General features: G+C 46.9%; 1 protein-coding gene across 13 annotated transcripts in view; it reads right to left on the reverse strand.

Annotated features, from left to right (window-relative positions):
- The window catches only part of PEX14 (peroxisomal biogenesis factor 14), a 158,326-nt gene that overhangs the window by 119,161 nt on the left and 12,528 nt on the right, over window positions 1–26,637 (reverse strand). For 8 of the 13 annotated variants that reach the window (XM_074020741.1, XM_065534505.1, XM_045387356.2 and 5 more), the window contains exon 2: window positions 16,903–16,950. Coding sequence is in view for 3 of the 13 variants with exons in the window: in XM_045387356.2 (XP_045243291.1) it covers window positions 16,903–16,950 (48 nt within the window). In the remaining 10 variants the exon portion in view is untranslated. Of the gene's footprint in view, window positions 1–4,744; window positions 4,892–16,902; window positions 16,951–17,067; window positions 17,347–26,637 lie in introns of those variants that run through there. The other 5 variants (XM_074020730.1, XM_045387366.2, XM_074020706.1 and 2 more) reach the window with 3 other exon arrangements.

A 26,637-nucleotide genomic window follows, 5' to 3' on the forward strand; every position in this document is an offset into this window, starting at 1 on the left:
AGACCATCCTGGCTAACACAGTGAAATCCCATCTCTACTAAGAATACAAAAAATTAGCCGGGCGTGGTGGCGGGCGCCTGCAGTCCCAGCTACTCCAGAGGCTGAGGCAGGAGAATGGTGTGAACCCGGGAGGCAGAATTTGCAGTGAACCAAGATCACGCCACTGCACTCCAGACTGGGCGACAGAGCGAGACTCCGTCTCAAAAAAAAAAAAAAAAAAAAAAATTTAGACTCAACACCCCACCCAAGCCATAAGACTGAGCAGAAATTCTAGTATGTAACACCTCAGGAGAGAAACAGGTTAACATGGTCAAGCCTCTCTTCTGGCAATACATATGTTGATGAGGTCCCGCAGTCCACAGAAGACTTGGAAGTCAAAGAGGTCACAGGGCCCAGAGACCACAGAAGTCAGAGGTCCCACAGGCCACAGAAGTCAGAGGTCCCATGGGCCACAGAGGTGAGAGATCCCACAGGCCACAGAATTCAGAGGCCTCACAGTTCACAGAAGTCAGAGGTCCTGGGTTCCACGGAAGTCACAGCCCCACAGTCCATGGAAGTCAGAGGCCCCACAATCCACAGAAGTCATCAATTCTACAGTCCACAGAAGTCAGGGTCCAGAGTCCACAGAACTCAGGGTCCAGAGTCCACAGAAGTCAGAGTCCAGAGTCCACAGAAGTCATCAATTCTACAGTCCACAGAAGTCAGGGTCCAGAGTCCACAGAAGTCAGGGGCCAGACTCCACAGAAGTCCGAGTCCAGAGCCCACAGATATCAGGGTCCAGAGTCCACAGAACTCAGGGTCCAGACTCCACAGAAGTCAGAGTCCAGAGCCCACAGATGTCAAGGTCCAGAGTCCACAGAAGTCAGGGTCCAGAGCCCACAGATGTCAGGGTCCAGAGCCCACAGATGTCAGGGTCCAGAGTCCACAGATGTCAGGGGTCCCTCAGTCTCTAGAAGGTATAGGTCCTACAGTTCATGGCAGACTTTCCTAGGAAAATTTAAACTTTGATGTGCATGGCCATTTCCATTTCTAAACCACACACAAAAATCTGAGGGGAGACACTCTCAATCAGATAGCATTAAAGCTGGAAAGAACGCACCATGATGTTAGCAAAAACCACTTCAACTACTCATGCCATCACAGTCATCAAAGAGGGGAGGCAGGAAGGAAGGGAGGGACAGACGAAGAGAGAGTAATGAAAGAGAAAATAACTCTGAAAAGAAAGGGGAAAATAGAAATATAAAAGACTAGAGAAAACAGAGGAGATAACAAAATAAAAAAGACAAAAACCTCACTTTGGCGTTTCTAGTTTAAAGCTTTCAGGGCATTTTATGAAACGACAGTTGCAATAAAACAAATAGAATGGTGAGTCATCTGGGTTCCAACTTCTGAGTCAAAAGGGCTGTTTCTCGACAAAGCAGGGCCCCGCTGCCTGCACGTTTAACGATGCCTATCGGTGCACACAGCTACAGAACAGGATGTGGGGAGAACGAGGAGGTGGGAGTGAGCACTGTCTCTACTGGTCCCAGTGTCATTGCAAATAAAGACTGTCAAGACTTAAACCATAATAATGGAAAGGCTATAAAGGTCTCAGTTATAATGTTTCCTCTGATGTTCCCTTTCATAAAACGCCCTCTTTATGTTGCCTACGTAGCAGTCATCCACCGAACGTCGGCATATGTGTGCCCCAGTGGGAATGTTGCACCCTAAGTTCCTAGCAGGACGCCAGGCAGCAACTGTGCAATCCAACTCCTTGGCTCATCATCTCCATCGCACATAAGTGAGCACACACACTCACTCATTCCACAAATATGTATGAGTGCCTATTTTCTGCCGGGAGCTGAGCAATACGGTATATGCCCATCCCATACAGGGCTTAGCAAAGTGCCTAGGTGCCAAACACGCAGGAAACACATGCAAAATGTATACGGCCATACAACACAGGGACTCCTTTCCTACTCTGGCACCTAAAAGTCTTACACAAGTGCCTGGGAGCCTAGCAGGAAATGGGACTTTTCCTCCTCCATGCCAGAGCAAAGTACATAAGCTGGAACACGAATCAGATAACTGCTCAAAAAGGGGGCTTAATAGGATGCCCACAAAGACTTGCTTTTACTTGGACACAGCAGACAAAAATGTACAGAAACCTGATGTTTCAACGGAATTATTTATCTGCAGCCTGCCATCTAACCATTCTAGGCACCAGGGAACCTCAAAGGAAAATAGAAACAAAACCTCTGCAAATTAATACTTTGTAGACATGCCAAGGAGGCATGAACTAAGACAGACACCAGCAGCACATGGAGGGATGAAATGAGGCTGAAACCTGTAAACCAGGGAGCCGTGTGATGCAATTAGAGAAGCCAAAGTCCAAAATTAGGAAAGGACCGATCTAGTCAAGCCCAACTTGGTGGCAGGTAGAGAATGATAACTCACATTTCTAGGTGTGCAGCCTGCGCCAACCACAAACCATCCCTGGGCTGCCTTCCCTGCTGATCTGTAATTGGTGGGTCAGTGATGGAGCTACCAATTATCTTGAGGCCCCCTGTATTTAGTTCACAGACAAAGGGAAGCGGGAGAGACCAGTTAGTAATGAGTAAGTAATGGCCACGAAAACACATTGTATTATACAGAGCTGCTTCAGCAGGAAAAGCCATTTGGAAAATAAAGCGTAAAAGAATAAAATAAGCTGGAGAAACTCAATTTTCTCCTCCCTTCCTCCCAAAGCCACACTTAGGATAAAATGAGGTTTGTGCGGGTTAATCCTTAAGAGGTAAGAAAAAAATGATTAAATACATTAAAAAAATCAATTGTACATTAAACCAAATCCAGGAACTGCAAAAACAAACACTGCGGCGTTGCTCCAGCCGGTATTAGCTCTGCCAGTCTGGTCGGTAGGGGATACCCCCACCTGAGGGAGCCCGCTGAGGTCACAGAAGACAAGCAGAGAGGAAGGGGAGAGAACCAGAGCTGGGGAGCGGGGTGGGACCACAGATCTGGGTTTCACTGGAACTAAAGTTATTTCTAGATATTATAAAGGAAGAAATAAAATGCCTTATAAATGGGGCTCCGGGGACCGGGCTGAATTCTTCAAAAATCCAATAGAAATAATAATAATGAGAATGATTTGATAAACAGAAATTATAAACCACCTTACTGTCAAATGATGCGCCACCATTTCTCGTTATTTCTTCTGTTTATTAACAAATTCTATTAACTGCCATTTTTCAGACAACAGAGAGAGCTGGAGAGGTGAGGTTAAGAGGCATGCCTTTGCCGGGCGAGGTGGCTCACGCCTGTAATCCCAGAACTTTAGGAGGCTGAGGCAGGCGGATCATGAGGTCAGGAGATTGAGACCATCCTGGCTGACATGGTGAAACCCCATCTCTACTAACAACAACAACAAAAACAAAAAACAAAAAAATTAGCCGGGCGTGGTGGTGGGCGCCTGTAGTCCCAGTTACTCGGGAGGCTGAGGCAGGAGAATGGCGTGAACCCGGGAGACGGAGCTTGCAGTGAGCCAAGATCGCGCCACTGCACTCCAGCCTGGGCGACAGAGCGAGACTCCGTCTCAAAAAAAAAAAAAAGAAAAGAGGCATAAAGAGGCATGCCTTTGTCTTTCAGGAATGCCACTCTCTGCAATGGAGCTGGATGGAAACTCCTACCCTCCCCTGGTGCCCTGGGATCTTCAGATGAAAGCCTGAAAGAATGCAAAGCCACAGGAAAGTGGCCCTAGGTCACCCGCTCCTCCCTCAGTGGAGTCAAGGCTGAGAATTCTTAGCTAATCCTAAATAAACCTCACATGGCTGAAATGCCGTGGCCAATTTGCTTCCCTATGTGGACTGCAACCATCTGGTTCTGCCTGCAACCAGCCTTTCTCCTCCTGGGCACCTGCCTCAGCCACACATCTGGAAGATCTGGCAGGCAGGAGCATTCAGGGCACAGTAGGAGGTGCACTTCTGGGAGGGGAGGGAGCTGGGACTCACTCTGACAAGGCACAAGTTGCCCATATGTCAGTCTGGGGCCCCCAAGTCTAAAAAACATCCAAGGCAGGGCGCGGCGGCTCACGCCTGTAACCCCAGCACTTTGGGAGGCCAAGGCGGGCGGATCATGAGGTCAGGAGATCGAGACCATCCTGGCTAACATGGTGAAATCCTGGTCTCTACTAAAAATACAAAAAAAAATTGGCTGGGCGTGGTGGCGGGCGCCTGTAGTCCCAGCTACTCAGGAGGCTGAGGCAGGAGAATGGCAGGAGTCGGGGAGGCGGAGCTTGCAGTGAGCCGAGATCGCGCCACTGCACTCCAGCCTGGGTGACAGAGCAAGACTCCGTCTCAAAAACAAAACAAAACAAAAACTGGCACATCTGAAATGTTCCCCTTCATGTGTTTCTGAAATAAGTCATCTAGAATCGAAGAGAAACCTCTGTAAGACTGGTTTGGATAGGGGGAGGGAGTGGGGTTGGGGGGAAGTGCTGACAGGAAGAACAGGTAATCAACCATATGACACTGGTGTTCCCAACAGAATTAAAGACACGTGCCCATGGGGGAGAGTTTCAAAATCTCTAAACATATTTGAGTGGGTTATCAATGTCTAGCTCTTGACAACAAGTAAGATCTGACAGAAAGATTTTACTCTCTTAGAGACATTTCTATTCTCTTATCTTCAAAGCAGGTGAACTTTGCTGCCTTAACTCCGACAATGAGGGATTTGTGGATGTTGATAGAAACACAGATAAAGGATTTACCTGAGGGGGCAGAGAAAGTAGAAATAAAAGATCCTGGATATTGTGTTTTCTTTACTTATGTGGATTCCGGTGACTCCCTGGAGACCTGCAGGCACCACTTCAAGAGCTGGAGTCCAGAGCAAACTGCTCAATTGTCCAACCTTCTCTCTGCCAGCAGGAGACAGAACAACAAGCGGCTGCTGCCCCCTAGAAGCTACCAGGGACATGGCATCTTGCTATACAGACATCAGATGAAAAGATCCTATTATCTCCTCTCCATTCCATAACCTGTCATTAGTGAGGTACATGCGTGCAGACGCCTCCTCTGAGCACAAGGAGGCACACATCACCTGTGATAAATTAATAGGCGCCTTTTCAACAGCTAAGATGCACACAAAAGACTCCAACCATGGAGAGCACACTAAGGCAGCAGCCTCAGAGAGGAGGTACAGAATCACCAGGCAGCACTGAGCATCGGCTGCAGCTGCGTCTGTGCAGCGGGCGCCCCGCACACATGCTAGTGTGCCTGACAGCGCGGTCCACACCGCACCCATACCTGCTCTCCTCGTCTGCACAGGTTCAGCAGCATGGACAATGGCTTTCAATCCCAGTCCTGCCACTTCTTAGCTGTAGGAACCTGAATGCTCTGGACTCAGTTTCCTCACTGCAAAATGAGTAATTCTCACAAATTTGTTGGAATCAAACAAAGTAACCAAAATAAAGACACCAACAGCGAAGCCAGAATATTACAGAGTAGAAGCCCTCCTGGCCTATGTGATCGGATAGTAATTGTTCAGTTATCAAAAAATCAGTTAAAGCAGGACATCGTTAAAAATGGAACCTGTTCTACATACCTAAAACATTTTCTATTAACTGAAAACCTATAAACATTCAGTCATGGCTGATCTTTTGATGTAACGCCAAGCCCTTTGCTTTGAGTGTGGGCCCACAGACTGAAGTTCTCAGATGTCTTTCTTGCATAAACCATACCCGTAACACAGCCTCCACAATTTCTAAAGCAAAGTGAGAACTTCAAGACATCAGTAAAGCAATCAAAGTACAGAACCCTTCTAGATGTTTATGGTCTTCCTCTAATGTTTAACTGTCATCTCGCTCACACCTAATTTGACAGCAGTGTTTTTAGCAATTCACATTTAGCAAAGCATTTAACTTAGTTTTCATAAAACCCTCTTTTCACATTTCTCTTTATAGAACACATCATAGCCGGGCGTGGTGGCTCACACCTGTAATCCCAGCACTTTGGAAGGCCGAGGCTGGCGGATCACCTGAGGTCGCGAGTTCGAGACCAGCCTGACCAACATGGAGAAACCCCGTCTCTACTAAAAATACAAAAAATTAGCCGGGTATGGTGGCGCATGCCTGTAATCCCAGCTACTCAGGAGGCTGAGACAGGAGAATCACTTGAACCTGGGAGGCAGAGGTTGCGGTAAGTGAGATCATGCCACTGCGCTCCAGCCTGGGCAGCAACAAGAGCAAAACTCCATCTCAAAAACAAAAAAAGAGAACACATTATATTTGCAGAACCCTCTCTTCACACTCTTAGTTCACCTGTTTACATCATATTTAATACAGGTACACAGGTGTAGGGACAAACTAGCTCTCGGGGTACAGACAAGTGTGGGAGAGACTGGCTGAGGAGCTGCCTCGTTCAGAGCACCAAGAGCCTGGTGAGTATGTTCCATGGGGCCCAAACAGCAAGCTGGTCAGACAGGGATGCCAAATGCAAGCTCCTGACACATTTTTTAAAATATGTTCTTATTGATACCCCTGCTTCATTTCACAAAAGATTCGAAATGACTCGCAAAGTACACATAAGCCTGTAATCCCAGCACTTTGGGAGGCTGAGGTGGGCAGATCCCTTGAGGCCAGGAGTTCAAGACCAGCCTGGCCAACATGGCAAAATCCTGTCTTTACTAAAAATACAAAAATTAGCTGGGCATGGTGGCACACACCTGTGATCCCAGCTACTCAGGAGGCTGAGGCACAAGAATCACTTGAACCCGGGAGGCGGAGGTTGTAGTGAACCATGATCGTGCCACTGCACTCCGCCTGGGCAACAGAGCGAGATTCTGTCTCAAAAAAAAAAAAAAAAATACACACAAGCTGGGCCCGGTGGCTCACACCTGTAATCTTGGCACTTTGGGAGGCTAAAGAGAAGGTTCACTTGAGCCCAGGAGTTTGAGACCAGCCTGGCCAACACAGTGGGACCTTGTCTCTATAAAAAATTTAAATAAAACTTAAATAAAACAAAAGTAAACATTTCAAAGTACACACAAGACGACGAGACACAACAAAGGAAAAGAATAGTAAAGGGGGGAAAAAAGACTTTGTTTTGTTTTTGAGACAGGTCTCACTCTGTCACCCAGACTCACTGTAATCACGATCTCCTGGGTTGACACAATCCTCCTGCCTCAGCCTCCAGAGTAGCTGGGACTACAGGCTGGAGCCACCATGCCCCACTAATTTTTGTATTTTTTATAGAGATGGCACCTTGTCACGTTGCCCAGGCTGACCTCAAAACTCCTGGGCTCAAGCAATCATCCTGCCTCAGCCTCCCAAGATGCTGGGATTACAGGTGTGAGCCACCATACCTAGCCTAAAAGATGTTTAATACCTGTTCTTTATTCTCCTTCTCCATCAAAATCCACTATCGGTAAATGCTAGTTAAATGAAACCATTTATAGAAATAATCAGGCCAGATATGGTGGCTCACACCTGTAATTCCAACACTTTGGGAGGGAGGCCAAGGTGGACAAATCACTTGAGGTCAGGAGTTTTGAGACCAGCCTGGCCAACATGGCGAAACCCTGTCTCTGCTAAAAATATAAAAACGTAGCTGGGTGTGGTAGCGCACACCTGTAATCTCAGCTACTGAGGCTGAGGCAGGAGAATAGCTTGACCCTGGGAGGCGGAGGTTGCAGTGGACCAAGATGGCGCCACTGCACTCCAGCCTGGCTGACAGAGTGAAACAAGAAGAGGGGAGGGGAGGGGAGGAGAGGAGAGGAAAAGGCAAGAAAGAAAAGAAAGGAAAGGAGAGGAGAGGAGAGGAGAGGAGAGGAATCGATCAACTTGTATGCTTGATTGCCAGCAACTCCTTGCTACCATAAGGCTGGAAAAAGTGGCCCTGGTCCTAAAGACCCACTTGCCATGGGCCTGGCTGGGTCAACACAGAGAGAAAGGCCTCTTGGCAGACACAGCGGGGTAAAGGGAATGATCGCTGACCCAGAGCACTGCCCCACACACTCTGCACACAAACAGGAGAGCTGTGCCCCCAGGGTCACTGTGAAGGCAAGAGGTCACAAAAGTGGCAGCATGTCTTCTTCTTGACAGGGGTAATTTATCCAGACTCCTGCTCCACTGGGGGCTATGAGTTAGTTCCTCTCTGCCTCTGACTGTCAAGGAGTGCCCCTGGATAGATTTACTTCAAGAATCACTCAGTGTCGGCCCCATCTCTAGACTGTTCAGACAAACTCATAATGGCAGAGAGAAGATTTGTGGAGCAACAAGCATAAATCTCGGTTATAACTACAAACCATAAAAGAAAGGAGAGCTGGGAGGGAAGAAGGAAGGGCGGTGAATATGTCCTTCTCCAAAGCACCACTTTATCTTCCTGCGGTTTCTCACAGCGCAGAAGTGGGACTAACTACAAGATCATATTTTTCAAGCCAAAAATCAGTCTGCACGGTTTGACAATGAGCTAAAATATTTTAAATTACAATTATCCTGGAAAATGGGCCAAGCACAGTGGCTCACACCTGTAATCCCAGCACCTTGGGAGGCCGAGGCGGGTGGATCACTTGAGGCCAAGAGTTCGAGACCAGCCTGGCTAATGTGGCAAAACCCCATCCCTACTAAAAATAAAAAAATTAGCTGGGCATGGTGGTGGGCACCTGTAATCCCAGCTACTCAAGAGGCTTAGGCAGGAGAATCACTTGAACCCCGGAGGCAGAGGTTGCAGTGAGCTGAGATGGCGCCACTGCACTCCAGCCTGGGTGACAGAACAAGACTCTGTCTCAAAAAAGAAAAGAGAAGAAAAGAGAGACAAGATTCTCCTGGAACATGCAGGGTACTTGGTTATCTTAACCAGCACAACAGTCAATGGTTTTCAAACTGGGGGCTTTTAGATTTATCCTGAGTCTGCCCCCATGGAACACCTATGCTTTAGATCACACTGAAAAAAACACTTTTACATGAAAATTCTTTGAAACTGATGACTGATCTTAATCAAAAGAAAAACATTTTAACAGCATTCCCCTGCCCAAATAAAAGTTTTGCAGATCACATCTTCAGCAACGGTAGGGCGTGTAAAGGAGCACTAAGATTATACCTCTAGGAGAAAAGGGAGGAAACGGAACTTTTTATTTTGAAAGAATGATGCTAGGAATAAGATCAAAGACTTAATTCCAAGTCGGGTGTGGTGGCTCACACCTGTAATCCCAGCACTTTGGGAGACTGAGGCGGGGGGATCACTCGAGCCCAGGAATTCGAGACCAGCCTGGGCAACATAGTGAGACCTCGTCTCTACACAATTTTTTTAATTAAAAAATTAGCTGGGCATGGTAGCATGCACTGGTGGTAGTCCCAGCTACTTGGGAGGCTGAGGTGGGAGGATCACCTGAGCCCAAGAGGTGGGGGGCTGCAGTGAGCAATGATTGTGCCACTGCACTCCAGCCTGAGTGACAGAGCAAGACCCTGTCATAAGCAACACCCTGTCATAAAAGAAAGGAAAGGGGAGGGGAGGGGAGGGAAAATTGAATTTCCCCAATCACTGAGTAGCTCTGATAAAAGGCACCTGAGTGCTCAGTTCCTCAGTTCCCACATCCTCAAAATAAGGACACTGCCCACTTATCCAAGAGTCGGGGCCCCTGATTACAGGAACAGCAGCAAATATAAAGCATTACTATAAAAGCCAGGAACCTAAAGTATAAACAAAGCTGAATAACTTCTTCAAATTCCATTTATTTAATTATTGCTCCTAAGAGTTTCGATTCATCTAATAATCATTTGTAAAAGGGCACCTTAAAACTGGAAAGCAACCTCTTCATTTACCTGAAAGAGGAAACAATTTAAAGGGCACCACCTAGTCTATGCAAGAAACCTGCTGTCTGTGATAGGAAGGAGAGGAAAAAGAGGCAATAATTTCAAAATCAGTTAGTGGCCTAGAGACCATAACCACCCAGAAACGGAATGAGGCTGTGCTCAAGTTCATCCCTTTCAGCATCCAGTTCTTACCAGCTTTCTTCAGCAGATCTGGCAGAGGAGGTGGGAATCACAGGCACCCTCCCAACTAGCAGTCAGTATACACGGACACTAGTGTTAGAAACGTTTTCTTCACTGACACCTTCATATTGTTGATGAGAGAGGAGTGAGGAAAGACGCTAGCCAACACTTTTTCCTCTCTGAAAAGTGCCTAAATCCCAGGCCCAGGATGCTGGATCTGATGATGCTGACAATGTTACCTTCAGTGAAGTGCACCGTGAGCCCATCCATGGTTTATATTTTATTTTAGTCCCCAAGTTTCTCTGCAGCAGTTGTGAGGGGCACCCTGATGAATATGTTGCTAGTAATGGTTTAAGCACCAGAACTTTTGTAGATGATTTACTGTTTGGGCAGGGGGAGTGGGTTTTGAGACAGGGTCTTGCTCTGTTGCCACACTGGAGTGCAGTGGTACGATCACAGCTCACTGTAGCCTCAACCCACTGGGCTTAAGGAATCCTCCCACCTCAGCCTCCCAAGGACTACAGGCACTCACCACCATATCTGGCTAAATGTTGCTGAAGCTGGTCTCAAACCCCGGAACTCAAGCAATCCTCTCGCCTCTTCCTTCCAAAGTGCAAGGACTACAGGCGTGAGCCACCACACTCAGCCAATGATTTGCTTTTTAAAAATAAATTAATAGAGCGGATTTTGAATTATCCCTATAACATCACCCCCAATCGCTTGCATCCCGACAGACGTTCCTGAGCAGGAAAAAGAGGTGGAGGTGACAACTAGTTTCAGCAAACCTAACTCTGCACAGAAATCAACCACTACAGACTTTTTAAATAATTACGTTTAATACTTCAAAATTAGGTTTGTCATATTTATATATTTTTCCTGGAAAATGACAAGTTCCTGAAATCCCTGAATGGCTGGTTCATTACCCATGTGCTTATACAACACTTTCGGCTGGGCGCGGTGGCTCCCGCCTGTAATCCTAGGACTTTGGGAGGCCGAGGCAGGTGGATCATGAGGTCAGGAGATCAAGACCATCCTGGCTAACACGGTGAAACCCCGTCTCTACTAAAAATACAAAAAATTAGCCGGGCGTGGTGGCGGGCGCCTGTAGTCCCAGCTACTCAGGAGGCTGAGGCAGGAGAATGGCGTGAACCCAGGACGCGGAGCTTGCAGTGAGCTGAGACCGCGCCATTGCACTCCAGGCTGGGCAACTGAGCAAAACTCCGTCTCAGGAAAAAAAAAAAAAAAAAACACTTTCATGAATACAGTATCAAAATCAATTTTGTTTCCCCACAAAATGCTTAAATGTTATAAAATACATATGTATTGTCATAGACATGCATATACACATACATACATGCATACGTGAGTGCACACAAAGAAACGTATTGAGCATGTTAATGTCATTCTTCAGAAATGTTTTGGTGGGGCCAGGTGTGGTGGCTCATGCCTGTAATCCCAGCACTTTGGGAGGCCAAGGCAGGAGGATCACCTGAGTCCAGAAGTTCGAGACCAACCTGGCCAACATGGCGAAACCCCGTCTCTACTAAAAACACAAAAATTAGCTGGCCGTGGTGGTGCACGCCTGTAGTCCCAGGTACTCAGGAGACTAAGGCAAGAGAATCGCTTGAACTCGGGAGGCAGAGGTTGCAGTGAACAGAGACTACACCACTGCACTCCAGCCTGGGTGACAGAGCGAGACACCATCTCAAAAAAAGAAATGTTTTGGTGGGAAAAAAAATGAGAACCACTTATCCACGGTGAACCTGCTGACAAGTACACCAAAGTATTCTAACCATAAAAGTCACAAAAGATACAAATACTGAGGAGACTGTGCCAGGAATACATGTTAGAGGTCTTTGGCAGACAGGCAAACAGGCAACTGGCTGTAGCTGTTCTTTTTGCTTTTTTTTTTTTTTTTTTTTTGAGACAGAGTCTGGCTCTGTCGCCCAGTCTGGAGTACAGTAGTGCAATCTCGGTTCACTGCAACCTCCGCCACTTGAGTAGCTGGGATTACAGGTACCCGCCACTACACCCAGCTAATTTTTTTTTTTTTTTTTTTAGTAGAGACGGGGTTTTGCCATGTTGGCCAGGCTAGTCTCGAACTCCTGACCTCAGGTGATCCACCCGCCTTGGCCTCCCAAAGTGCTGGGATTACAGGCGTGAGCCACCGTGCCTTGACAATTCTTAAAAACATCACAGTATTGGCTCCCTGAATCCATCAAAATACACCTTCTGATTACCAGCCTCTGGTTAATTGGCTTGAAAACCAAAGAGAAAATCTTGGGTGTCCCAAGGGTAAGGTGGATGAATTTCCCCAGGACTGAGATCAAATACATGATGTAGAACGCCCTGGACAAGGTTCCATCTGAGCCTCAGGAAGAAACCTGAGGGTACTTTGGCACTTGGAGAGCAAAACTACTGAGACGCAACCTAGATCTGCAACTGCAGAGCGTCTTTATTTTGAAGAATTCAGCATACTAAAAAATAGTAATCCTAGAAAGAGGTGATAAAGTAGAAATTGCTGTCATCAGTTATTAAAAAAACTGCAGTTTGGGGCCGGGTACGGTGGCTCACACCTGTAATCCCAGCACTCTAGGAGTCCAAGGTGGGCAGGTTACGAGGTCAGGAGATCAAGACCATCCTGGCCAACATGGTGAAACCCTGTCTTTACTAAAAATACAAAAATTAGCTGGGCATGGTGGCGCGTACCTGTAATCCTAGCTACTCAGGAGGCTGAGGCAGGAGAATCGTTTGAACCCGGGAGGCGGAGGATGCAGTGAGCCGAGATCACACCACTGCACTCCAGCCTGGTGACAGAGCTAGACTCCGTCTCAAAGAAAAAAAAAATTGTACTTTGGGATTATTTTGGTGGAGAGATGCAGGAAACAGGACAGAAAGAAAAAACTAAAAGAACCTACACCTAAAAGTTAAAGCAAGAGACGATGGCCAAGGACTCATCCATTAGAGAGAACTTGGTGTCAAAGAGCAAAAAGCTAAAATTCTAGTTTAGCCAAAACTCATAAGCCCGGTGTAAAGTAGATGAGCTATAGTATTGTTGAACACTGAGAAGCTGAGTTGAAACAAGTGAGCAGATGTGTAAATCAAACCTTATTTACTGCTTGCTTCGAATAACCAAAAATCATATGACTAAGTGGAAACCTCAAAAGTTTACTTAACCCAAGTTTCAGTATCCAAGCAAGATGGGAACTGAATTACCCCATGCAGACAATTGTCCGCTCATTCTAAAATACCTATAGACCAGGCAGGGATTTGGTTCTGCCAGGACAGCACAAGGAGCCGGATCCAGAGACTCTGTGTGGGCCTGAGGACAGGCACACAACTGTGGCTAGAAAACCGGGGTCTGCGGGAAATTCACAGGTTTTCACAGGTCTGGGGGAAGCTGGAGGTCAGTACTCTGGAGGCCTGTCCGAACTCCTTGCCTCAGCAGGCAAAGCTCAGTGAAGAGAATATAAAGAGAAAAAAGTAACCGGCCATTTTAACTTTGGCAGAGTTTTGTCAACAGCAGAGAATTTCAACTTGGAGTTTGCAGAATTTCTCAAGACTGGTCTGTTCACCAGTCTCCAGCCCTAATGACATTATGATATTAGAGAGCAACTACTCCTCTGAGATGGTCAATGTTGCTGGGTTGGTTTGATTTGGAGGCCAGGATTAGGGCAGGATTTAACGGGCAAGAAAAGGAAACACGCAGCGTCACTACTTTGCTAGAATCAAGGCCAGGATTTGGCTATAAACACGAATGTGTCGTTTAGAGACTACAAGATTACACTTCTCACCACAAAATCTCAAAACAGCTTTTATGATTCAGAGAGGACAGAACTGAAAATCAAGTCTTCTTTGCCTAGCAAATAAAACAATCATGCACATATTGACTACATCACAACGTCACCTGCACCGCACTGACTACTAAAGAGAACTTCTTCTGTCGTAATTTACTTTTATTTTCATTCTTTGTTGTTGTTGTTGTTGTAGAGACAGAGTCTTGCTCTGTTGCCCAGGCTGGAGAGAGTGGCATGATCATAGCTCACTGCAGCCTCGAACTCCTAAGCTCAAGCGATCCTCTGGCTTCTGCCTCCTGAGCAGCTGAGAGTATAGGCCTGAGCCACCAAGCCCAGCTAATGTTAAAATTTGTAATAGAGATGGGAGCTCTCTATTTAGTGCAGGCTGGTCTCAAACTCCCGGCCTCAAGTGATCCCCTGACCTTGGCCTCCCAAAGTGCTGGGATTATAGGCATGAGCCACTGCACCCGGCCAGTAACTTACTTTTTTAATAAGGGGAAAAATTATTTCAAAGTGATCATCTTGTCTGAGACAAAGAATAAGATTGTTTGCCTTTAGTGTAGAGACCAGGCAACTTCCATTAAGGAATTCTATGAAAAATATGCATTCAGTTAAAAACAAAAAGAATATATACTTCCTGAAGCTTAAAGGAAAAAATAATAATAATAAAAACAAAAACAAAACAACTTAGCAGTGTGTTCCCCCAACACTGAAATATCCCATCCCTCAAGGCCTGGCTTCAAGTTTCACAAAAGCCATCCTTAAGTGCCCCCTCGCCCTCCGCAGAGCTCTTCCTTCTCTGAATAACTGGGGGCTCTCTCCTATACCCAATCAGGCAGCTCTGCACCAAATGATACACAATGTTGTGCTATTTGCTAAAATTACATACAGTCGTGTGCAGTTTGCTAATTATTTCACGTGTATAAATGCCTTTTCTTCCCCAAGTAAAATACATGAATTACTCGAGAACAAGGTTTAGTTTTATTCCTCAATTGTCTGTTCCCTATCCTCAGGCCTGAGCTGAGCTAAGCTGAGCATGCAGGAGACAGCGAACACACATGGCCTGAGAAAGCGCCCTCCCTGTGGAAGGGCTGAGTGCTGTGTGTTTTCATGAACCACCACACTGAGCTGTGGGGCTTTCTGTGCAAGGGGGCTGCCCATCCCGTGTCCCCATCCTGCCACACGAGTCCTCAGCGGGCTCCTCTGCCTGACACCCTCCCAACACCACTCCCAGGAGAAAGAAGTAGTTCACACAAGACCACGCAACTCGGCTGGTGCCCCCGTTTAATCAGGCTGCTGCAAATGCTTGGCCAAAAGCAATAAGGGCATGACTGAGAGACTGTGGGAGTTTAATATAAAAAAATTAATAAACAAAAAAGGGAGGGAAGGAGAAAGGGTCTACCTTTTAATAGGGCCCTAATTACCCAACTCATAGGATCAGCCCAAATGAGATGGGAGTTTATTTCGGGGTTTTTTTAATTATTTTTTTTATATATATATAAATTGCTGCTATGTGTTTTCTTTCCTCTGAGCAATTATGCAGCAAGTACGTAAAGAGGAGAAAAAATATTAATTAAATATAAGGTAATTGTGGAGTTGGCCTGGAGAGAATGAGTCTGAACTCTGGACGATCACAGGCTACTAGGGTTTGAAGACTGCTCAGGGCCTCCCAGAAAAGAAAGAAATAAAAATACAACCAACCAATAAGCAGATGCACACTGTAGCAGGAAGAAAAGGGCACAGAAACAGCAGCAGAGCAAGGGGTCTGCAGGGCTCCAAACACCAGAAATCAGTGAGCTGGCCAACTGCTCAGGGCTCCCAAAGAGCTTGTCGAATCAAGCCCCAAAAGATGGACTGGCCAGTCTTCCTGTGATCAGTTAAATGGGTACATCAAAATTGGAAAAGAGAGAGGAAGGAGAGGACTGCTGCAGCCTATGGTGTTCAATCTGTACTTCAGTCGCAAACCACCACAACTTCAGCCTGAGGGGCACTGAGGCAGGCCCCAGGGAAGCCAGTAGACGTCCTGAGACACTGGCAAGGCAGGGCCTCCTTGGCTTTCCCACCACCATGACTTCAAGGAAGGATCTGGGCAATATCAAAAGAGTGAAACGAGGCCACCGTGGGAGTGCTGGGATATAAGCCTATAACTGGTGACATAACAGCAGGTGACACGAATGACAACACTGCTCCCCTGAAACAGTCCCGGCAGTGCTTGTATCACCTCGGCCTTTCTACAGACAGCTCAACTGGATCCAACTCGCCCTGAGCCTGGGAAAGCCTTCGTACACGCTGGAATTCAGACGTGTTCATACCCGCTAAGGCCCTCACGTCATCTCCTCCCACGACTGCCAGATGGGGAGTGAAGCAAAGCAGGTGAAACCACAGGCCCTGTTGAAACAAAGCCTTGGCAGTACAGCCCTATGCCTGCTATCACTACGCAGGAAGAAAAGCTCTGAAAAGTTAAACCTGGAGCTGGCTCTGCCATCAAACTTATCTGGTTTGTACAGAACCAGTCTTACTACTCAGCCAAGAGGATTTACAGCAGGCCCTGAAAAGCAAAAACGAATGAAAATGGGGTGGGTAGCCAGGGACTCTGGCCACCAAATGAAAAGCACATGGGAGAGAAAATTACCTGTAGTGCTTAGTAGGCCTCTTCCCTATCTATGGTGTAAGAAGACAGTGTTGGGAATGACTATCACACAATTACCAACCAGGCAAAATGTAAGAATTCCATCACTTACCTGTTCTTTAAAGGCCACTGAGAAACTCGCACCCTGAGGGGCAGAGCAGGGGGCGGGTACTTCAGACAATCTAGAAGCCCAGCCACCTCACTCCACCTCAGCCTCCCACAGGCGCAGGAATCTCACTAATTACTATCGATCAGCCACAAACAAAGTGGCGCAGGACCATCTGGGGTGGATGCTTTTAGTTCTAGAAAAGACCAGGCTTTACTAAGGGGAGATCTCAGTCATCTCTGCATGCGAGAAGAGAAGTCAGAGGTCACTGACAGAGGCAGTCTCTAGGTAACAGCTACTTTTAAAGGGACACTACTGATGCAGAACCACAGGAACAGAAGGTTTCTGTTCACTCGCATGGCATTTTAATTACTAGAAAGTGATACCACACATCTTGGGTACTTACCAGCGGCTCTCGAGGCAGCACATTTTCACTTCCTGGAGTAGAGCTTGGCTGCAAAGAAAAATGGAAACAGAAATAAGATCACAGTGCCACCCAATGGACATCATAAAACCAAAGATGTTCATTCTCAAATGATGCACGCTAGCACCTCTTTCTCACATCTCTCACCGGTTTTTCAGGACATGAGAGTATTCTGCAGTGGACTACCTGTAAAAAGTAGCCCAAAGACTCTGAACGCAGCAGGGAAGATACACTGTTTCTGGGTTCACTGCCACAGCACTCCAAGAACAAGGCTTGGCTCTGCTCAGGAAGGCCCACGACCACCTACTGAGCAGCAAGGGCTGGGGACCGTCACAAAATCCACGGGAAGAGTAGAGTCCAGAGAAAAGGCTTGAACACAGAGCGCAACACCTCCTCTTTCTGCCACCTCCCCAACGTCAGGGGACTGGGAAGAAAAGCCGCGCAGCAGTGGAGAACCAGATTCCACCACCAGGGGGCCCCAGCTGCCCACGCTCAGGATTTTCTCTGGGCATCTAGTTTCTGGAGCCCAGAAGCCAGTAAACCACACAGGTGCCTATTTATCCCCTGCCACTAAGGACACCACCCCACAATAGTAAAGGAAGCCCCAGGCTTAAATCCTTCTTGGAAATAAGCTAGTGACAGGCTGACATATAAGCAGACCAACCTCCAGGCGAGCAGGCAGCACTGCTGCTGAGCCCCTGGCTCTAGCCTGTTTCCTCCTCCTTGGGGCCACTACCTCACCCTCACAGGCGCCTTCGACCCTTGACTGACCTGGCCAAAATTCAGAGAAAGGGGGAGGCAGAGGCAGAGACAGATTCTGAAGAAATTTACAAATCTCCAAAAGAATAAAGCAAGCAGGTATGATGCTAAGTGAGCTATGATTAGTTTACTGTGACGATGGTCAGGTCAATTGCCATCTATCTACAGATAATATCGACGAGTGCAGCGAAATCTGTGTGTCCCAGGAGACAGCCTGCAGCCTCCATTCTCCCAGCTATTACAGATCAGATGGAAGTGCCAGGCTGCCTTGAAAAAGGACAGAAGCCCAGTCCACAGGGGGTTCCCAAAGAATTCCTCATGCCAGTTGCTACCACATAGCTGGCACACAGCACAGTGGCAAGCACTCTGCTGGATGAAGGACTCTATCCCTCCATCCGAAGTCCTGTCCCAAAAGCCTCACCACCCCAGGACAAGAGGTCAGCCAGCAGGAAACTATCTAGAAAGTGAGGGTCGGTCTCAGGGAATCTGAGCAAGCTTTCCCTGCCTCCCTGCCTCCCACCCTCCCCAAGCTCCAGACATTGGTAAGTTCAAACCTTTAGAGCTCCAGCCCGCGCCCCTCTGAGGTACACATCTGACTGCCTTCCTGCCTCTTTGACTTAAGCTGCCCTGGAGCAGACTCAAGTCCTCTCTGCTACCTATGTCTTCTTCCAGCATTCCCTCTTGGCATGCTGGGACAAACCACCAAATGATGTAAATAAGAATCCAAAAGGCCATCTTGAGACAGCTCTTTCTCCCTTGCTCCCAGAACTAACTCATTACCTCAAGTCTGCCAATATTCCCTCCTCAATATTCATGGAAGAGTAGTGTAAACGCTGGCACTTTGGGAGGCCCAAGTGGATGGATTGCTTGAGCCCAGGAGTTTGAGACCAGCCTGGGCAACATGGCAAATCCTCATCTCTACAAAAAATACAAAAATGGGCCAGGTGTGGTGGTGTGTACTTGTACTCCCAGCTATTCAGGAAGCTGAGGCAGAAGGATCCCTTGAGCCTGGAAATTCAAGGCTGTGGTAACACTGTGATCACACCACTGCACTCCAGCCCAGATGACAGAGCCAGACCCTGTCTCAAAAAAAATTTAAAAGTCCATGGAAACAATCCATTCGTTTTTCTCCATCTCTACTGCTATCACGTTGGTCCAAGCTACCAAAATTCCCTGCCTAGACCGCTGCGTCAGCCTTCTCATCAGTGCTGGCGCTCTTCCAATTCATATTCTGTGATGCAAACAGACTATCATTTCCAAAGGAGAATCTGATCGTCCCATTCCTTATCCACCCACTCACCCCAGTAAACACAACAAATTTAAGGGCTTCTCATTGCTCTTAGAAGACAGAAAAACCGCAGCATGGCCTACAAGGCCTAACATCTACTCTGACTACGTCTCAGTTCTCAAGTGGCACCACATTCCCCACTTCTGCCCCCCACAGACGCACTGGCCTTTGCTTTCTCTGTCACTGCGCCTCTGCATATTCCCTTCCTTCCCTTCCTTCCCTTTAATTCATCCTTCAGATCCAGCTAAGACACTTCCTCAGGGAAACATTCCTTCTCTGACATCCATGACTAGGTCACACTCACGTAGGACCACCAGCCTCTCCTTCAAGGACCTGAGCAGACCTGCAACTTTACATCTGTGTGACTATGGGGCTGAGGCCTGTCTCTCTCACCAGATGATAAACTCCATGTGTGCAGAAACTGCCTGTGTTTGCTTGTCACTGTATCCCCGGGGCCTAGGACAGTGCCAGGCACAGAGGAGGCCTTCAATAGAAATTTGTTGAATGAATGAATAAATGAACAAATGGGCAACAAAAAACTGAACAATGGTGACAACTCAACTGAATGGATTATTTAGATTCTTCAGTTCGTTATCTTCCTGAGGGTTTCCTCCACTCCATTTGGTAGATACTAAGTGCTAACATTCACTTAGCTCTTTCCTTCTTTAATTTTCACAGTAAGTATATCAAATTACTGCTGATGAGAAAACTGAGGCAGAAGACGTTAAATAACTTGCCCATGATTACTCAGATAGTAACTGATACTACAGAGATTTGAACACTTCTACCTAATCAAAATAAGCAAGTTTTGTTTAAACCACATTTTATTAAGCAACAACCTTAATGCTACCCCATAAATAATAATGTAGGTTATTTTACCAGACAAAACACACAAAAGCAAACAGCTTTAGTACTTAGGAAGCCCCATTCTGACTTAACCTAAAACTTTCTTCCTAAAATAAAACTAATCACTATGAATTGTTTTCACCAAGGAACTGCTCTTAAAATTAGTTCATCCCTTGAACAGAGAGTATTTACCAGAGAGAAGAACTTTAAACGGTACACAGTGCCAAATATGTCTCTTTCATCATATACCCTTTAGTATCTTTTAAATTATAAGCCATGTAAATGAATTGTTTTAAAAAATGCAATATTGCCTGGGCGCGGTGGCTCAAGCCTGTAATCCCAGCACTTTGGGAGGCTGAGACGGGCGGATCACGAGGTCAGGAAATCAAGACCATCCTGGCTAACACAGTGAAACCCCGTCTCTACTAAAAAAATACAAAAAACTAGCCGGGCGAAATGGCAGGCGCCTGTAGTCCCAGCTATTCAGGAGGCTGAGGCAGAAGAATGGCGTGGAGGCAGGAGAATGGCGTGAAGCTGGGAGGCGGAGCTTGCAGTGAGCTGAGATCCGGCCACTGCACTCCAGCCTGGGTGACAGACCAAGACTCTGTCAAAAAAAAAAAAAAAAAATGCAATATTAAAAGTAAAAAAGAAAGCCTCCCTCTCATTCCAACCCTAAGGGACCCACACTGACACTGGTTCCTTGTATATTCTGCCAAGGATATTCAAAGCATATAAGAAGTATGGCCGGCAGAGCACGGTGGCTCATGCCTGCAATCCCAGCACTTCGGGAGGCTGAGGCGGGCAATCACTTGAGGCTAGAAGTTAGAGACCAGCCCGGCCAACATGGCAAAACCCCATCTTTACAAAAAAATGCAAAAATAAGCTGGGTGTGGAGGTGTATGCCTGTAGTCCCAGCTACTCGGGAGGCAGAGGCACAAGAATCGCTTGAACCCAGGAGACGGAGCTTACAGTGAGCTGAGATCATGCCATTGCACTCCAGCTTGGGTGACAGAGTGAGACCCTGTCTCAAAAAAAAAAAAAAAAAAAAAAAAGGAAGAAGCAGCGTAGCCAAGTGTAATGGCTCACACCTATAAACCCAGCACTCTGGGAGGCTACAATGGAAGGATCACTTAAAGCCAGGAGTTTGAGACCAGCATGGGCAACACAGCAAGATCCCATCTCTACAAAACATTTTAAAATTAGCTTGGTGTGGTGGTGCATCCCGTAGTCCCAGCTACTCAGGAAGCTGGGGAAGGAGGATTGCTTGATCCCAGGAGGCAGAGATTACAGTGAGCTATGATGGTGCCATTGTATTCCAGCTTGGTCAACAGAGTAAGACTCTGTCTCAAAAAGAAAAAAAGGATGCATGTGTATGCATAATTCCTACCATGGAATTTGAAACAGCAACACTCCAAATTCCTCAAGTCGTGGCTTCCCAGAGCCATAGTCCCAGTTTGAAGGTGGGAATACAAATGTGAGCCACCACACCCAGCCGTTTTTTAAATTTTTTAAATCATGGACTACCCTGGTTTTTTAAACAGTACTACCTATTTTTTTAAAATCTTCCACCATACTAGCTCTTTAAAACATTAAAGCGGGCCAGGCAGAGTAGCTCACACCTATAATCCTAGCACTTTGGGAGGTCGAGGCAGGCAGATCACCTGAGGTAAGGAGTTCAAGACCAACCTGGCCAACATATGGCCAACATAGCAAAACCCCATCTCCAACTGATCCTGGAAATCTTCACATGGGTAGTCCATGATTTAAAAAAAACAAGGCCAGGCATGGTGGTTCACACCAGCACTTTGGGAGGCCGAGGTGGGAGGATCGCTTGGGCCCAGGAGTTCAAGACCAGCCTGAGCAACATGACAAAACCCTGTCTCTACTAAAAAAACACAAAAATTAGCCAGGCATGGTGGCACATGCCTGTAAGTCCCAGCTACCCAGCAGGCTGAAGTGGGAGGATCAACTGAGTCCAGGAGGTTGAGGCTGTGGTGAGCTGTGATCACACCACTGCACTCAAGCCTGGGTAACAGAGTAAGACCCTGTCTCAAGAAAAAAAAAAAAAAAAAAGGCTCAGAAACTACCCACAGGCATGTATTGTAACAATATAAGAAACAGATATAAGGCAATCCATGCCTGGGATCCTCAGAGGCCCGAATGGGGAGAGCAGGAAGGGAAGAAAGCAAAAGCAGACAACTGTTTTAAAACACAAGTCAGGCAAAGACTACGGCGGCAGAGAAAGAAACGCTTTTCTTTTGGTAGAGACAAAGGTGCTCTCACTCCTGCTGCCAAGGCTCTGACCTTCCCCAACTGGAAGGCGTTCCCAGATCCTGACCTGCTGCCCAACAAAGAACAAGCTCACAAGCAGCTCATGGATTTGAGCAACTGGCAGAAGCTCCAGGTCTAGGAGTACCCATCCTGCTTCTGCCCAGTGACTGTGACTCCAGACATGTCCTAAGCTAGTCTGTGTAGTCTTCTGCTGGGAATAAGATTCAATCCTACCAATATCCTTTGAGATGCAGTGGCATGACAGAAAGTACACAAGCTGTGGCATTAAGAACTCACTGAGGCCGCATGCGGTGGCTCACGCTGTAATCCCAGCACTTTGGGAGGCTGAGGTGGGCGGATCACAAGGTCAGGAGATCGAGACCATCCTGGCTAACACGGTGAAACCCCGTCTCTACTAAAAATTAGCCAGGCGTGGTGGCGGCGCCTATAGTCCCAGCTATTCAGGAGGCTGAGGCAGGAGAATGGCGTGAACCCAGGAGGCGGAGCTTGCAGTGAGCCGACATCATGCCACTGCACTCCAGCCTGGACGACAGAGCAAAACTCCATCTCAAAAAAAAAAAAAAAAAAGAAGAAAAAAACAACTCAGTGATTTGGGGGTACGCTGCTCAACCTCTCTGAGCCTCAGTTTCCTCATCTATGGGAATAACGGGAATAATACCACCACCTCACATTCAGGATTAGAGGAGATGATAAGTTATTTCATGTCACTCCTCTGCTCAAAGTCAACTTCGGGTCATGATGGAGTAACAGGGAACAGATTTGCCCTCCCACTGTAAACAACTAGAAAACTAAGCCAAATAAATAAAACCACTGTGTGTACACATTGGACAGCAGGCAGTGCAGGACTATGATCCCTGAAAGCAGAGAAACAAATTACTGGAGCCCTAAAATCACTCTAGCTTCCTTCCAGGAGACACATTTCAGACCCAGGAGAGAGGGGGGATCCCCAGCAGAGCATGCAGTCCACCTGAGTTCAAGAGACAGAGATGAGAGTTCAGGGAGGCCAAGGCAGCTGAAAGCTGCAGGACAGACGTCAGAAAGAAACAGCTATGCAGAAAAAGTGCTCCAGAAATCTGCCTGGATGTTCTCTCAAGTCTTTGCTGAATACTAAAATGTGTGCATGGATAGGGTGAAACTCCACAGTGATGAAGAAGCTATGAGCTGAACATTTTTTAGAACTCTGGGGAATCACGAGTCCCAAGCAGCCAGACTGGAGTGTCCTCACAGGGCATTCAGGAGAGACCTAGAAGGGCCACATCTTGGTAGGGGAGGTCAAACGATCCCTAGATTAAAGATTATCCAGACCCACTCTAACAAAGCTAAAAAACAACTCGAAATAATAAAACTAAACCATAAAAAACTGCCCAGAAGAACAAAGCTTCAAATACTCTTTAAAGACCACGAAATCCACAACCTCAACAATACTGAACTCACAATATCCAACATCCAATCAAAAATTTCAACACATGGCCAGGCGCAGTAGCTCACGCCTATAATCCCAGCACTTTGGGAGTCCGGGGCGGGTGGATCACGAGGTCAAGAGATCGAGAACGTCCTGGCTAACATGGTGAAATCCCTTCTCTACTAAAAATACAAAAAAAAAAAAAAAAAAAAAAAAAAATTAGCCAGGCATGGTGGCAGGCGCCTATAGTCCCAGCTACTCAAGAGGCTAAGACAGGAGAATGGGGTGAACCCGGGAGACGGAGCTTGCAGTGAGCTGAGATCACGCCACTACACTCCAGCCTGGGCAACAGAGTGATATTCCATCTCAAAAAAAAAAAAAGAAAACAGAATTTCTAGACATGAAAAGTATAATATGTAAAACAAAAATTTCAGGCCGGGTGCGGTGGCTCACACCCGTAATCCCAGCATTTTGGGAGGGTGGATCACCTGAGGTCAGGAGTTCGAGACCAGCCTGGCCAATACAGTGAAACCCCATCTCGACTGAAAATACAAAAATTAGCCAAGCATGGTGGCAGGCGCCTGTAAACCCAGCTACTCAGGAGGCTGAGGTAGGAGAATTGCTTTTACTCAGGAAGCAAAGGTTGCAGAGAGCCGAGATAGCTGAAATAAGGACAAATTCCTGGAGACAAAACATACCAAAACTGACTCTGGAAAAAATAAAAAAGTTTAATAGCCTCACGTCTATTTTTTTTTTTTTTTTTTTTTTTTTGAGACGGAGTCTCGCTCTGTAGCCCAGGCTGGAGTGCAGTGGCCGGATCTCAGCTCACTGCAAGCTCCGCCTCCCGGGTTCACGCCATTCTCCGGCCTCAGCTTCCCGAGTAGCTGGGACTACAGGCGCCCGCCACCTCGCCCGGCTAGTTTTTTGTATTTCTTAGTAGAGATGGGGTTTCACCGTGTTAGCCAGGATGGTCTCGATCTCCTGACCTTGTGATCCGCCCGTCTCGGCCTCCCAAAGTGCTGGGATTACAGGCTTGAGCCACCGCGCCCGGCCTAGCCTCACGTCTATTTTTAAAACTAAATACATAATTTAAAAATATGTAAGTAAAAAAAGTAATAGGCCAGGTACAGTGGCTGATGCCTGGAATCCCAATACTTCAGGAGGCTGAGGCAGGTAGATCACTTGAGGTCAAGAGTTCGAGACTAGCCTGGCCAAGGTGGTAAAACCCCATCTCAACTAAAAATACAAAAATTAGCCAGGCATGGTAACACATGCCTGTAATCCCAGCTACTCAGGAGACTAAGGCAGAAGAATCCCTTGAACCCAGGAGGGAGAGGTTGCAGTGAGCCAAGATCGAGCCATTGCACTCCAGCCTGGGCAACAGAGTTAGACTCCATCTTAAAAACAAAAAAAGTAGGCCAGGCACGGTAGCTCATGCCTGTAATCCCAGCACTTTGGGAGGCCGAGGTGGACGGATCACAAAGTCAAGAGACAGAGACCATCCTGGCCAACACGGTGAAATCCCGTCTCTACTAACAATACAAAAATTAGCTTGGTGTGGTGGCACATGCCTGTAGTCCCAGACATTTGGGAGGCTGAGGCAGGAGAATCGCTTGAACCTGGCAGGTGGAGGTTGCAGTGAGCTGAGATCACGCCACTGCACTCCAGCCTGGCGACAGGGCAAGATTCTGTCTCAGGAAAAAAAAAAAGGTAATAAAGTATACAATTAAAACTTAAAAAGAAAACTCTAGGCCCAGATGGCTTTACCGGTGAATACTATCAAACATTTAAGGAAGAAATAATGGCAATCTTATATAAACTGTTTCAAAGAATACAAAAAGAAACTGCCAAACTCACTCCATGAGGCCACTACTATCTTGACATAAAAACTAAAGATTTTACACATCCACATACAAAAAACTATAGACCAATATCCCTCACAAACATAAATGTAAAAATCCTTAACAAAATACTATCAAGTCCAGCAATATATAAAAAGAATAATGTATTAAGTAGAATTATCCAAAGAATAAAAAATTGGTTTACCATTTCAAAAATCAATCAACATAAATCACCATATTAATAAAAGAAAGGAAGAAAACAAAAGGATCAACTCAGTAGAGACAAAAAAGAGCACCAGATAACATTCAAAAATAAGTTTTTTTTTTAAGAGACAGAGTCTCAGGCTGGGCGCGGTGGCTCACGCCTATAATCCCAGCACTTTGGGAGGCCGAGGTGGGCAGATCACAAGGTCAGGAGTTCAAGACCAGCCTGACCAACACGGTGAAACACCATCTCTACTAAAAACACAAAAAAGGCCGGGCGCGGTGGCTCAAGCCTGTAATCCCAGCACTTTGGGAGGCCGAGACGGGCGGATCACAAGGTCAGGAGATCGAGACCATCCTGGCTAACACGGCGAAACCCCGTCTCTACTAAAAACACAAAAAATTAGCCAGGCGAGGTGGCGGCGCCTGTGGTCCCAGCTACTCGGGAGGCTGAGCCAGGAGAATGGCGGGAACCCGGGAGGCGGAGCTTGCAGTGAGCTGAGATCGCGCCACTGCACTCCAGCCTGGGCGACAGAGCGAGACTCCGTCTCAAAAAAAAAAACAAAAAAAAACAAAAAAAAAATTAGCCAGGCGTGGTGGCGGGCGCCTGTAATCCCAGCTACTCAGGAGGCTGAGGCAGAGAATCGCTTGAACCTGGGAGGCGGAGGTTGCAGTGAGCCAAGATCGTACCACTGCACTCCAGCCTAGGTGACAGAGCAAGAATCTGTCTCAAAAAAAAACGAGACAGAGTCTCCATCTTTCAGCCAGCGTGTAGTACAGTAGTAGTGTGACACAGCTCACTGTAACCTAGAACTCCAGGGCTCAAGTCATCCTCCTGCCTCAGCCTCCCGAGTAGCTAGGACTCCAGGTATGTGCCACCATGTCAGACTCATTTTTAAAAATTTTGTATAGAGATAGGGCCTCACTATGTTGCCCAGGCTGGTCTCAAACTCCTGGCCTCAAGCAATCCTCCTGCTTCAGCCTCCCAAAATGCTGGGATTACAGGCGTGAGCCACTGTACCTGGCCTCAAAACACATATGATTAAAAAAAAAAAAAAAAAACTCAGCCAACTAAAAATGAAAGT

The sequence above is a fragment of the Macaca fascicularis genome, chromosome 1 (genome assembly GCF_037993035.2).
Source record: "Macaca fascicularis isolate 582-1 chromosome 1, T2T-MFA8v1.1".
In the NCBI taxonomy this organism is placed as follows: Eukaryota; Metazoa; Chordata; class Mammalia; order Primates; family Cercopithecidae; genus Macaca; species Macaca fascicularis.